The sequence below is a fragment of the Microtus oregoni genome, unplaced genomic scaffold (assembly GCF_018167655.1).
Source record: "Microtus oregoni isolate MIOR12 unplaced genomic scaffold, Mior012 000027F_ref0000203, whole genome shotgun sequence".
Taxonomy (NCBI): Eukaryota; Metazoa; Chordata; class Mammalia; order Rodentia; family Cricetidae; genus Microtus; species Microtus oregoni.
Window position 1 is genome coordinate 5,245,073 of NW_024543086.1, and position 14,728 is coordinate 5,259,800.

A 14,728-nucleotide genomic window follows, 5' to 3' on the forward strand; every position below is an offset into this window, starting at 1 on the left:
GGGCTGGGTTTTCAGGTTTCAAAAGTCCATGCAAGACCCCCGTGCTTCTATTTGCCTATAGCTTTCAGCACCTGCCTGCATGCTTCCGTGCTTCCTGCCATGCTGATACCAGACAAAACCTCTGAAACTGTAAGCAAACTTCTAATTAAATGCTTTCTCTTATAAATGTTGCCTTGGTCATGGTGTCTCTTCATAGTGACCTAGACATAAGTTAGTAGCAGGAAGCGGGGTATTGCTGTGACAGGTCTGACCATGCTGTTTGTTGGAAAATTACAAAACATTTGGAACTTTGAACTAGAAATATGGTTGAAGCTTTGAGGGGGACTTACTGGGCCTTCCTAGTAGAAGCATGGAAGATGGTGGTACTTAGGGCCCAGCTAAAAAAAGTTTCAAAGGGGAAGAATATTAACAAGTGGCATGGAAGCTGGGCAGTGGTGACACACGCCTTTAATCCAGCACTTAGGAGGGAGAAGCAGGTGTGAGTTCGAGGCCAGCCTGGTCTATAAAGCAAGTTCCAGGACAGCTAGGACTGTTACACAAAGAAACCATGTTTTGGGGTAAGTCACCAAGGCCAGGTGTGTGTGGCAGGAGTGTCCCTGTGTGGAAGCCCAGAGAGGCCATTACATGAAGCTGTGAAAGAGAAGCCTGGATTGTGTTGGATACCCCAAGATGTTACAGCTGCCAGAGTCTTGGGATACCTGCCAAAGAAAGCTGCAGACCAGAACCAGTTTGCAATGTGGAACCAGCCCAAGAGAGAGAAGTGTGCTGCAGTCAACAGGGCTAAAAGTTGAAGAGCCCTTGACATCAGACATGAAGATGCAAAATTTGGAGTTTGCCATGCTGGTTTTCAGTCTTGCTTTGGTCCGCTATGCTCCATTTCCTCCCTTTTGGAATGGTAATATATATTCTATGCCATTGTATTTTGGAAGTATGTGGTGTGCCTTGAGTTTGATTTTACAGGGGGTTACAATTAAAAGACTGCCATGAATCTCAGAGGAAACTTTGGACTTTTAAACAGTGTTGAGACTGTAATAGACTATGGAGACGTTTTAAGTTGGGCTGAAAGCATTTTTGCATTATGATATGACTGGTTACAAGCCTATGTAGGGACCAGGGAGCATAATGTGGTGGTCTGAATGAGAATGTCCCCCATATGTTCATATAGGTGTGGCCTGTGGAAGAAGTGACTAAGACAATAGGGAACTTTAAAAAATATCCCCCATAGAGGGATTACTCTACTTAAATTCCTAGAAACAAAAAACAAGCAGACGCAGAGAGCAGAAATGGTGTGCCAGGGACTGGGGAAGGAGAAAAGGGTATGTAGTCTAGCAAGCTTTAATTTGCAAGATGGGAGATCTGCCTCAACAATTAAACACTCAATATCATCCTGAATTGTTCAGCTAACAGTTAAGATGCTAAATGTTGTATGTACTTTTTACATTAAAAAGAAATTAATGTGAAAGTGGGTTGGTGGCTCAGTTAGTACTCTGAGTCTGGAGTAGGACTGCCAAGCTAGCTTCAAGGCCATACTGGTCTAAACAGTGAATTCCAGGCCAGCTTTGCCTTAAAGTATGAGACTTGGTGTCAAAGAGAAGAATAACTGTGAATGTAGCTCAATTGACAGTGCTTACCTAACATGTACAAATACAAAGCCTTGGGCTTGATCCTCGGCACTGCAAAAACCAGGTATGGGGCGTATGCCTGTAACAAACAGCTTCATGAAATGGAGGCAAAGGATCAGAAGTTCAAGATCATCCCTGCTAGATAAAAAACTCAAAAATACTCTTGGCTATATGAGACCCCATCTCAAAAAGCAAACAAGCAAATAAAACAAAGACAGGTAATATCTACCCATATATAGGAAATACAGTGAAAAGAATCATATCTGTAGGCCAGTGAGACGGCTCAATAAAGAAAAAAAAGAATAATATTTGTGATTACTAGTGCATGGAAAATAAATTTCTCATTGGGGAAACAAGATTGTACCTGGTGGCTTCAAGTATGGTGCCCTGAAAACATTTGTATTTCTTTATACTGCCCAGAAGTACATCAGTCAAACCCAAGTTGAGAAACAATCCTTACATCTTCTGAATCAGACTGCAACTAAATATACAATGATGATGGGGAGTAGAATAAATGAAACTGTAGGCTATAAAGTTGATTTTAAAAAATGAAAGGTGAGCCTGGAGAGATGAGCCCAGAGCGATGGCTCAGTGGTTAAGAGCATGGCTTGCTCTTGCAGAGCCTCTAGGTTTGACTCCCAACACTCCCATGGCGGATCACAACCATCCCTAACACACCAGTTCCAAGGGAATTGTGTTCAGACACATACGCACGCAAAATGGTCACACAATAACAAAAGAGTAAGTCTAATAAAATTGTTTTTAAAAGAAAAGAAAAATAAATGTGGGAAGAAAATCCAAGACAAAAATTTCATAAAAGTGTTCTACAATAATAATCAACCACAAGCCGAATTCTAGCATTTGGAAAGCTTGGGCAAAAGGACGCAAATTTGGGCCAGCCTGTATACTACAAATTGCCCATCTTAAAATAAGACAGGTGGAGCCGCCAACCAGGCACATGTGTTGCCATCCACATCAACAATGTGAATTTGATCTCCAGAAGCCCAGGTAGAAAGAGAGAATGAACTGCTCGGAGTTGTCCTTTGACCTCCACACAGGCACTGTGGAACACGTGAGCCTGAACTCTCTCTCTACACACACACACAACAACAACAACGTGGTTTTTTTTTTTGTTTGTTTTGTTTTGGTTTGGTTTTTCAAGACAGGGTTTCTCTGTGGTTTTTGGAGCCTGTCCTGGAACTAGCTATTGTAGACCAGGTCTGGAACTCACAGAGATCCGCCTGCCTCTGCCTCCCAAGTGCTGGGATTAAAGGCGTGTGCCACCACCACCCGGCAACAACAACGTTTTTTAAAACTTAAATATATACAAATACATCTAATATTTTCAACCTAATAGTAAAAAGTTTAGGGAAAGATGTTGATATCAAGATTGATGCTGGGCAGGTGGCACATGTCTTTGATTCCAGCACTCAGGAGGCAGAGGCAAGAAGATCTCTGAGTTTAAGGTCAGCCTGGTCTACACAAAGAAACTCTGTATCTTGAAAAAACAAACAAAAAAAACAAACAAGGGGCTGGAGAGGTGGCTCAGTGGTTACGAGTGTGTGCTGCTTTATAGAGGACCTGAGTTCGGTTCCCAGCACCCGCATCAGGCAGCTCACAACTACCTGTACCTCCAGCTCTAAAGGGAATTCTCAACACTTCTAGCCTCCTCAGGCATCTGCACACACATGCATATATGCACACTAGATATACATATAATTCTTAATAATAAAAATAAATCTTTTTTAATGTTAAAACAAGAAGGAGAGATGGCTCAGTGGTAAAGATCATCATGTAGCACTTTCATAGAACCCAAGTTCAGGTACCTACATGGCAGCTAACAACTCTAATTCCACTTCAAGGAGATCCATTGGCCTCTTCTGGCCTCCTTGACATCAAGCACACATACACATACACATACATACACACACACACGCAAACAAATATTCATACACACACACACTAAAAAAAATCTTTTTAAAGTAAAAAATAAAACAAAAAAATTTAATGATAAAGTAATGGGGCAAAGTTTAAAAAAAAATTAGTCAGTGATTATCTGGCTATTGTGATGCTGCCTCTAATCTCAGCACTTGGGAAGGAGAGGTAGGAAAATCAGTACAAAGTCATCCCCAGCTACATACTGTGTTCCAAGCCAGCCTAAGCTATTAGATACTGGAGGGAGAGAGATATACAAATTAAAGACCCTAGGTAAAAACTTTACAAGAGTTCTCTACAATAATTAAAAAAGACGGCATAGTGGCACAAGCCTGTAATCCCAGCACTTGTAGATTTCTGAGTTTGAGGTTAGCCTGGTATACATAGGGAATTCCAGTACAGCCAGGGCTATAATATAGTGAAACTGTGTTTCAAAAACAAAACAAGGAGAGAGGGAAGAAGGGAAGGAGGGAGGGAGGGAGGGAGGGAGGGAGGAGAAAAATTCGAAACAAACTTAATTACAGAAACATGATCTAGAAACATCAATTAGTACGTGAAGTTCTGCCTTACTGGCAAGAGAACATAATTTGATTGCCAGAACCATTTGTGATCCCAGCACTGACTGAGGATGTTGGAGGCAGATCCCTGGAACTTATTGGCCGCCACTCTGGTCTAAACTGCAAGCCCGAGGTCCAACTGGGAGAACCTGTCTCAAAAGCAAAGCAGAGGTACTAGAAGAAAGGCACTGCCTGTCTTCCAGAGGACCTAAGCTCAGTTCCCAGCACCCAAGTCAGGTGGCTTGACAACTATCTATAACTCTAGACAGGGGATCTAACACCTCTGGTCTACCCGTCACCTGCACTCACATGCAGACACACATAGCTAAACATAATTGATAACATGACACCTGAGGAATTGACATCTGCAAGCACACGTGTACATGTAGGCAAGCCTATGCTCTCTTACCAATAAGTAAACACACATCATTTACTATAGTGTGGTAGGGAAAATAATGTTCTCAATTAATACACCATTTAGACAGATAATTCCCAAAAAAATACATTAAAAATAGTTTTGTTTTGTTTTTTTTTTTTTAAAAAAAAAAATCTAATCTTGGGACTGGAGAAGTGGCTCAGCAGTTAAGAGCACTGGCTGTTCTCCCAGGGGATCCAGGTTAAATTCCCAGCACCCACATAGCAGCTCCCAACTGTGTGTAACTCCAGGATCTGATTACCCTCACACAGACACACATGCAGGTAAAACACCAATGCACATAAAAATTTACATATTTTTTTAGAAAAAAATCTAATCTTGGAGCTAAAGAACTGGCTTAGTGTTTAAGAGCACAGGTTGCTCTTTCCAGAAGTCTAGGATTTGATTTCCAGCACACACATGGTGGTTTATAACTACTTGTAACTCTAGTCCCAGGGGATTCAATACTCCCTACTGGTCTCCATGGGTACCAGCCATACATGCACAGACATACATGCAGACAAAACACTCATACACAAAAATGTAAAATTAAAAAGGTAACCATGATTAAGAACCTTTAGAGTGGGGTCGAGACAGGGTTTCTCTGTGTAGCCTGCCTCTCTTAGAACTCACTCTGCCTCTCGAGTGCTGGGATTAAAGCCGTGCACTGCTACCACTACCATCAATCTTTGTTTTACCGAACCATATCTTCTTTTGGACATGGTCTTCTTATATAGCCCAGGAACTAGGTATATCTGGCTATACCAAAGCATTTGAGAAAACAAGAAAAAAAATTTTTTTTGAATTGAGGACCAGTGAGATAGTTCCCCCAGTAAATGGGATCATCTACCGAACCTGACAAAACCAGAGTTTGAACCCCAGGACCCACAGTAGGAGAGAACAGATTCTCAAAATTAGGTCTTTGACTTCCACACATAAGCCATGGCATGCACAGTTACATACACATGAGTGCCCATACATACCAAATAAATAAAAGTAACTTAAAAACAGAGCTCAGGATGCAGGCCACTTGGCCAAATGTTACTCCTGCCATGCAGAAAACTCTAAATTTAGTCCACAGTACGACATAAAACTGGGTATGGTAGTGCTTTCCTGTAATCCCAACTCTTGAGAGTTAGAAGACAGAAGGTAAGAAGTTCAAGACTTTCTTCCCACATAGTGAACCGTAGGCTAGGAAACAGAAGACCTTGTTTCAAAAAAAAGGCATTAACCCCAACACTTGGGAGGCAGAGGCAGGCAGATCTCTGTAAGTTCTAGGCCAGCCTAGTCTCCACAGTGAGTTCCAAGCCAGCCAAGGCTAAATAACAAGATCTTGTCTCAAAAAACTAACAAACAAAAGGTCATGCAAGATGGTTCACAGTTCAGTGAGTAAAGGTGATTGCCAACAAGCCAACAACCTGAATTTAATTACCATGGTAAAAGAGAACACCAAATCCTGCAAGACATCCTTTGAACTCACTCTCCAAAACACAAGATAAAATAAGAGTAGGGTTAGTAGGCTGGCATTGTGACTACTGGGGTGGGGACAGTAACTGGTTAGGCTAGGGCAAGAGGACAAGTTACAGATCAATCTAGGCCAATCGACAGTGCTTCAGAATAGTGACAGTGTTCCTCTCCTCTAATGCACTAGATTCAATCCCCAATACTGGCAAGAGAATTACCTAGGAACCAAAGCACATTTCTGCCATCCCAGCCCTTAGGAATAGAAGAAACAGGAGGATCAGGACTTCAAGCAGGCTCAGCTACCAAGTTTGAGGGAAGCTTGGACTTTATGAGTCCCTCTCTCAATAACGCACAAAAGAAAAAGAAATAAAAAAAACTAAAAGTGCTAGTATATGTTGTAAACACTGCAATTCCAGGGCTCAGAAGGCTAAGACAGGAAGCCTTAAGGTCTAAGGCCAGCCAAGGCACAGGGCCCTGTGGTCTCCAGTAACAGGCATTTTATATATCCCTACTAATATCTACCATTTATAATTTCAAGTAATTTACTTACTCTGGCACTATGTCTACAAATTTAACCCTGAAAAACCTTTCAGAGTGAAATGAAACAATGTATACAACACAGAAACACAACTGTAGGGGCTAGCAAAGTAGTTCTGCTGGTAGAGTGCTAAAAAGCATAAGCGAAGTCCTGCGCTGGGTCCCCAACACCTCTTAAAAGAAATGGTAGCATGCACCTATAGTTGTAGCACTCAAGATAGAAGCCATCCTCAACTACACAATAATTGACTAAACTAAAGACCCTGCATCAAGGGGGAAAGAAATGGCAAGTGCAGAGTAGTTATTAAAATTAAAGTCCAGAAAGTAAAGCTTGGCAGCTGTTAGGTGATATGAATATGAGGAGAGAAGTGAAACTACAGGGGTAGGCAGCTATACAGAATTGGTTCAGAGGGAAGAAAACAAAAATTATGAACAATTTACACCTGTAACAGGAAGCTAAATTTAAGAAATCACTTCCAAGTGTACATACCAGCTTTAGAGCAATAATCTGGATATGCTACCCAAGTTGTGCATTCTCCAAATGCATTTCTTAGTTTGCAATTATATGCCATTCTAAATTAACTTCTTGTAGCAGGATTAAGAAATTTACCCTTCTGTTTGAGCTAAACTATTCCTTAAAAACTAGTATCTCCTGCTGGGCTGTGGCGGTGCACGCCTTTAATCCCAGCACTCGGGAGGAAGAGGCAGGAGGATCACTGTGAGTTCGAGACCAGCCTGGTCTACAAGAGCTAGTTCCAGGGCATGCAACAAAGTGACACAGAGAAACCTTATCTCAAAAAACCAAAACAAAAAAAAAAAAAAAAGAAAAAGGAAAAAAAAAAAAGTCCAGAATCACAGAATGAAATCAAATTGATGGGGAAGGAAATCTATTTTCAAAAATATTTTCTATGTATGGGTGTTTTGCCTGCATGTATTTATGCAAACTACATATGTGCTGCACCCTTGAAGGTTAGAAGGTTGGATCCCCTGGAGCAGGAATAAGACAGTTGTGAACTGCCTTGTGTATGCTAGAAACTGATCCTGTATCTTCTGGAAAAGCTAAGCCATCTCTCCAACCCCAGAAATCTATACACTTTTGAGAACCACTGACTAAACTGTGTTTAGCAAAGTTATTCTGCATTAAATCCAAACAGAATGTAAATAAACCATCACTTCTCTATCTGCCAGCCACTACAGCAAGCTTCTTTCTGGAAGCATGCACCTTAATTTAGGAGTTCAGGGAGAACTAAGCTACTAAGAAATGATGTACTTGATAGGCCAAATAACATCTTTCCTCTTTTACAATCTGAAATCAGTGAGACAGTGAAGATAAGCACTAATACTCAAGCTACTTAATAGAATCCCCCCAAAAGTTGTTCTTACCAACACATGACTTAAATGTTTTTAAGAACACACACTAATGTATGGTTTTATTTATGTGTAAAAAAACTGAAAATTAACCTTATTAGAAACTCCTGCCAAGCATGGCCTTGCCTGTAATCCCAGCACTAAAAAGGCTAAGACAGAAAAGATCAAGGACAGTTTAAGGCCTGCCTGGGCCAAAGAAAAAGATTCTGTCTCAAAGAAAGAAAAGCTTCAAGTCCAATAGAGCATGTCTGGAATAGCTACCTAATATATAACATCTAAGGGTAGATGTGGTGACACAGGCTTGTTACTCTAGCACTCAGGAAGCAAGGCAAGAACAACATATCTGAGCTCAGGGCCAGCATGGGTATGTGGCAAGCCTGTCCAAAAGACTTTTTTTTGGGGGGGAGGGGGGAGAATACAATATAAAAATAGATCTAATAAAATTGATAAAAAAATTATTTGGGAGCTAGACAATTATAACCCTGTAATTCCAGGACTCAGGGGGCTAAGGCAGAAAGATTGCAAATCCCAGGCCAGCTTGAGCTACACAGTAAAACCCTGTCTCAAAGTGAAAAATTATCACAATTCTTTGTTCTCAGATTCAAACTGGGTTTTTATTTACCAACAACTAAGAATCTGTGCTCACCAGAACAGTCAGATTAGAGCAATATGCAATGGAGGACCTCACTCAGTGCAGTAGTGAGCATCCTAGAAGTTGTCTGGATCAGAATGTGATTGGCACTTGCCTATGCTACTTTACTTACTATACAAGCCCTCAAATACATTTCAAGATAAGATATCATCACCAGTAAATTCAGAATGTACAGCTCAAGCCAACCTTCACACATACTACTCGAGGGCCTAGGACCTCAACCTCAAAGCTGTAGTATAAACTACTGACACCACTACTCACTGCTTCACCAGAATGGCTGTATATTTTTCCCACCAAAAGTAGGGCTATTGCACCATACGTTCATGGTCTCTGTAAAGAAAAGAAATCATTGTCTTGGTTTACATTTCCTTTAAAAACAAATAAATGCTCTACAAATTTAAGATCCTAAACAGCAAATGCTGAAGTTTTCAAAAGAAATCATTTCAATTTTTAATAAATGGCCCCCCATACATAGAATATGATACTTGTAAAAATACAGTAATATGCATGTGCCAAAAAATTAAAATATACAAGCCTTTTATGTACCAATGCTTACTTCATGATTCCGTAATTCAGGGATTCAGAAATATTTTTCAGGGTTTCAAAGTAGCTTCATAATTATTTTTAAAATAATAATAAATAAAATAATCCCTCTGGACATGGCATACTCCTATAGCCCTAATAGGAGTCAAAAGGAGGAGTCCAACTTGGGCTACAGAGCTAGTACAAGGCCAGCAAAGGCTATACACACAAGACCTCTTCTTTTAAAAAATGAAAAAAAGTCAGATTTGGTGGCTCGTGCCTTTAATTCCAGCACTAGAGAAGTAGAAACAGGAAGATCCAGAGGTCAAGGCCAATTTGGGCCACTTAAAACTCTGATTCAAAAAACGAAAAAAATAATTTGCATATAAAATGTTTCTTCAGGCATGGACTGAAAAATTCTGCAGGGAAGTAAGAGATACTTTAACTAATTCAATTCTCGTAAGCAAAAAGGGTCCTGAGGGGACCGGAATGAAACTGTCGTCCCTTCAATCTGCTATGAGAATTACTAAACAGGTAACAAAACTGTATCTACTGGGGTTCAGTCAGAAAAAGATCCAGAATAACAAATAGCAAGGGTAAATATAATGGCAGAACCAAAGATAAACAGAGGCCTGGAAAATTAATCATGTACAGGTATGAACTTTACTTGTTTTCTAATTTGAACAAAACAATCCTGAGATGTTAACATTAACATTTACTGACCAGAGGTTTGATGATACAAAGGAAATGCTAGAATTCTGGGAATAATAATGGTAGTATGGTTACTTTTTAAAAGTCCTTATTTTTACAAAGGGCTATGATGGAATGTTTATGGATATGCCTGGGGTCTTATTCAAAAGCAGTTATGTGATATAATACATTTAGCTAAACTATAATAAACGTTGAAGCTGGGCAGTGTATACATACTGACTTATATCCCGTGATTAAAAAAAAAAAGCCCACCAAAAAAATACTCAATAATTTATTATTGTCTAAAATAATCAGTTTACTAAAGCATGCTTTATAACAAAATTGTAAAAGCTGAGACTGACAAGAAAAAAATAAAATCCATGTGTAAGGCTAACTGCTTACACAATACTAATGACCTGAATAAACAAGTAATTTAAACTAGCTAAGGAGACTGAGTATTAAACAACAGCTAGTGTAAATGAACTAGAAGCTATATGCTTCACTTAAAGGTATTCAGTATTTTTTTAAGCTATGATAAACAAAATTTGTTTTTAACTAGCTATTCAAACTACCCTCATTTTAGGCTAACCATGCCATTTACGGCCAAGATCTCTAGAGATAAGGGTAGGTACAGCTGATGTGCTACTTAAAGGAAGGGTAAATTCTGAAAAGTGCCATTGTTGAAAACATCATAGTTTGCACTTGTACAAACTAGAGAACTATGAAATCACAGGATGATAGAGTCTTCATCAAAAGTACAGCTGGTCAAAATACAGTCTGTCCTTTCTGGTAAGCTGACACATGGTTTATATGCATTTTTATGTTTGTTTGTATTCATGTGAATTGGCCAAACAAATTACCCTCAAAAGAACTATAGGGGTAGAAGCCATGCTTAGCATGTTTGAGACCTTGGATTCAATCCTTATCACCAAAAAAAGCTAACTAAATAACTAAATAAATGCAATAACAAACCCTCTTGAAGACTAAACAAAGCACAAATACACTGACACATTCCCAATTATCTCACTGGATAAGCAGAACTCCAACTTCTGAGATTATTATATATGTTCTCCTATATTAAAAGAAAGGAAATAAAGACTCTCCAGAGCAGCCTATTAATGGACCACTCTGCTTGGCTTCAAGATCCAGGATCCTTTGCATTACTCTGCACAGCCACCAGAAATCAAGAAAAGCACAGAAACTGAAAAGCACACAATTCTCTACTTCCTGCTTAAAAAAAAAACTTGCTACCCCATCCAACTTTTAACTTACATTGAAGTCTTTACATTGCCACTAATAAGCTAACTGGCCAATTAGCTTAATTAATTTAATAAGCTAAATAAGCCTCGATTGGCTCCCATATAAATGATACACCACCACTAGAGTTAAGAGAACTCTAACTTATATGATACAATGTCTACCATTCAATTGGGAGCACTTGTTACTTTTACCAGGAAGTGGCCAATTCAAGTAAGATACAAATTATTTTTAAAGTATTTTTAAAGTGTCTGTTGAATACAGTGTAGCTATTGCCTGAGTGCAGTGGATAAAAAGTATCTCCTGAGGCAAGCTATACAGCTCAAAGGAAGGACACAGCTACTGTAGGTGCTGAGGCAGGTGGAAGTTACGACAAGAGGATCAGTTTGAGCCCAAGAGTTCAAAACAGCAAGACTAAGAATCCATATCCTTTCCAAAGAGAAAACAACTCCTCCAACAAAAGAAATTACTATTTATAAGAAATGCTATTAGCAGAATAGATCACAACTCAAAATGACAATTTTTTAAAGCTGACACAATGAGCACCTTGACAAGAGAAAACAATCCACTCTATTTCCAAAAACTTACCTTTCTGCAACTTTCTTTTGCAGATTTGAAATTCAGATTCTCACACAATCACTGGCCTCTTCTTCTGTTTGATTCAATAGCATACACATTAGAGTGTCTCTCTTGCTATTAAAAACAACAGCGGAAAGCACTGTCTTATTCAGCTTTCTAACTATAAAAACTAAAGTACTAATGAAAGCACTAACCCAAATCTGCTAAAAATAATAAAAAAAAAATCAAACAGAATAAAAACCCTGAAAACTAACAAAGTATACAGACTGACAGAACAGGCACCCATCGCCGCCCCCTCCCCTCAAACCACCATATTCCATTAAGAACTTTAAAGACTTGTTCCCAAATGGAAAAGGATTCCTGTGTCTTGACGGGAGGTCAAGGAATTAAAAGCAAAGCATAAGCCAGGATATGGGGTATGATGGGAAATGCCTGTCATACCAGTACTTGGGAGAGGCTGCGTCAGGAAGATTGCAAGTTCGAAGCAAGCATGGACAACTTAATCCAACCGTGTCTCAAAAATAACAGAAAGGTGGGAAAAGGCTGGGGTGTGTGTGGCTTGATGCTAGGATGCTTGCCTGGCATGCAGGAGGTTCTGGATGCAGCCCCCAGTACAGCAAAAAGAAATTAAATAAATACAGAAACACACCAAACACACTAATAATAAACCATTTCCAAACAGGTGAGACACCAGAGTGTGTGTGCTGTTGCAGGAAACAGAATGGAGAGCCATGAATGGGAGTCTCTGCACTTCCTATCTGCAAAAGAAGAGAATAAAAAGGTTAACTCTAAACTGAAAAAAAGACTATCTTCTTTACTTGTTTAAAGCAGTGCCCAGAACATTTTTTTTTAAAAAGATGAAAATATACTGAATTAGACAGAGGTTTGTAGGTGAACTCAACCTTCCGGTCTAGACAAATTTAACTGTAAACATAGTCTCAGAAGTCAGTTGGGAGTCAATCTCTAGCACTATCAAAGAAAAAGTGTTTCCAACATTTTTTTTTTTGTAAACCCACCACTTTGAAATTAAAGATTTAAAAGGCCAGGGTTTCATCCCGTCTTTAGCTATTTCTTTAAGCTATAAGTAAAATCAGCAAAATGCGCCTCCTTTTTGAAGAGTTGCCCCCTCCCCGGGGAAACTACTTCCAGCACTAAGAATAACAGCATAAAAAGGTTCAGTAACTCAAGGTTGTTCCTCTTTTAACAAGTGACAGGTAACCTTTAGGGAAGCCCAATGCACACACCCCTTTCTTCGGCCCCGCTAAACTTAAAGGTTGATGTGAGGACAAGACAGTGCCTCGGCAGCACCTCTCCCCCGCCCGGCACCCGGTCCTCCGGGGGATCCATCTGCATTTTGCATTAACCCATCTGCCCCGGTGCGCAAGCCAGGGTCGCCGAGGGCCGGAGATGAGGAGGCGGGATGCGCCAGCCATCTGCACCCGCGCGCGCGTCCCCAGGCGCACACCTGGGGCCGGGCCCGCCCTCCGGGGCCGCGCGCGTCTGCCCCACGCGGAGCGCGCCCCACGAGGACAGCAGCGCGCAGGACCCGAGGGCGGGGCGGGAGCAGCCGGGGTTCGCGCTCTCCCTGGCGGCGGAGCGGACGGCGTGCTGTCGGGGGGCCGGCGGGTACCTTTTAGACAGGTCCATGAGGACCCCGGAGAAGAGCTTCTCCCCGAGGCGGAACGACACGACGAGCGCGTCCTCGATGATGTGGTCCAGCGTGACCCGCACCTCCGAACCAGGGATGAGCTGAGACACCGCCGAGTCCCCGCCCGCCGGCGGCACGAGCACCGGAGCCGGCGGCGGCCGCGGCGCGTCCTCGGGCTGCTCGGGGGCGGCCGGGGGCTGCTCGGGCGGCGGGGCCGGGGCGGCCGCGGGCTCGGGAGGTTTTGCCTCAGCCTCGGGGCTACCGGCCAGCTCCCCCGGCGGCGGCGGCGGTGGCGGCGGCGGCAGCGGCTGCTCGTCGGCCTGAGGGGCGGACTGGCGCCCGTCGGCCTCGCCGTCCGGCACCGCCGCCTCGGTGGCCGTGACCGGGAGGGGGGTGCCGGCCTCGCTGCCGGGGATGGGCTCCAGCTCCGGCTCAGCCTCGCCGGCGCCCCCGTCCCCGGGGGACGCCGCGGTCGCCGCCGCCTCAGCAGCCACGGCCGCCATTTTCTCACTGGTCTCTCCCTCCTCCGACTCGGGCTGCAGCGGCGGCGGCGGCGGCAGCGCGGCTGGGTTCCCGAGGTCTTCCCCTCCCTCCCGCTAACACTGTCGTCCCGCCCTTTCCCTGATGCTCGTGATTGGCACCGCGCCATTGGCTCCGCCTTCCACCCCTCCCGCACGTAGGTCAGCCCATTGGCCAGGGGGAGCCGTCTGTCACTGGCCGGGTCCCGCCTCCGCGCTCGGAGTAGGAACTTCCCATTGGTCGGGTGAGTTGTCAAGCGTCGACTCTAAGCGGAGGCGTGAGAGGCGGGATGGACGGTAGCATCTATACTTGCTGCCTGGATCTATTGGTTGGGAAGGAAAATACAGCTGTATGATTGGTGTTTGCCCCTGCCCGTCCTCGGACTGTTCCTCGGAGGTGGGAGAAGGGAAGGAAACGCGAGTCGTGCCAATTCTTTCAAAGACGACCCGGGGGAGGAATAGCGGGAGAATGCAGAAGGGGAACCGCTTCCCAAGAATCTTTGCGCAGAGATCCTTAGAATGAATGTTATTTCTAGGCGTGGAATTGCTTGTGGCCGAGTGTGGGCACAACAGGCTTCTGTGGAAAAGATAACTAAAGTTCCGAAATAATCTTGAAACACTTTTTGCGTGGCTATTCCGGTAGTCAACTTGCCAGGTGCTGGAACTAGGACAGATGGACCAGACAGTCTCCATAACCACATGACAGGAACTCCAGCGTGTGCACGAAGAGTGTTTTTCTTGGCTTCACTTTTTAGAAACAAAGGACTAATCTCTTCTTTCTAGGGACCTGCTCATTTCAAAGAAGGAAAATTCTAATGAGAGGAAAGGCAGCCCGTATGCTAGCATTCGTGAAGTCCTGCCGCGTTGCTTATTCTCCCTAGATCCACTGGAGAGAGTTCACTGTGGAAGCCTTTGCGTTCCTTGCCCTCTCCTGTGCTGAGTGTAGAAAGAAAACAACAAAAAA

General features: G+C 42.7%; 1 protein-coding gene across 5 annotated transcripts in view; it reads right to left on the reverse strand.

Moving 5' to 3' along the window:
- The window catches only part of Pwwp2a (PWWP domain containing 2A), a 40,281-nt gene extending 26,356 nt beyond the window's left edge, over positions 1 to 13,925 (reverse strand). Inside the window, exon 1 of one of the 5 annotated variants that reach the window (XM_041676182.1) lies at positions 13,229 to 13,924. In XM_041676182.1, the coding sequence (XP_041532116.1) occupies positions 13,229 to 13,749 (521 nt within the window). In that variant the 5' untranslated portion in view covers positions 13,750 to 13,924. Of the gene's footprint in view, positions 1 to 11,607; positions 11,851 to 12,247; positions 12,336 to 13,228 lie in introns of those variants that run through there. The other 4 variants (XM_041676185.1, XM_041676181.1, XM_041676184.1 and 1 more) reach the window with 4 other exon arrangements.
- Between the last annotated feature and the right edge of the window lie 803 nt (positions 13,926 to 14,728).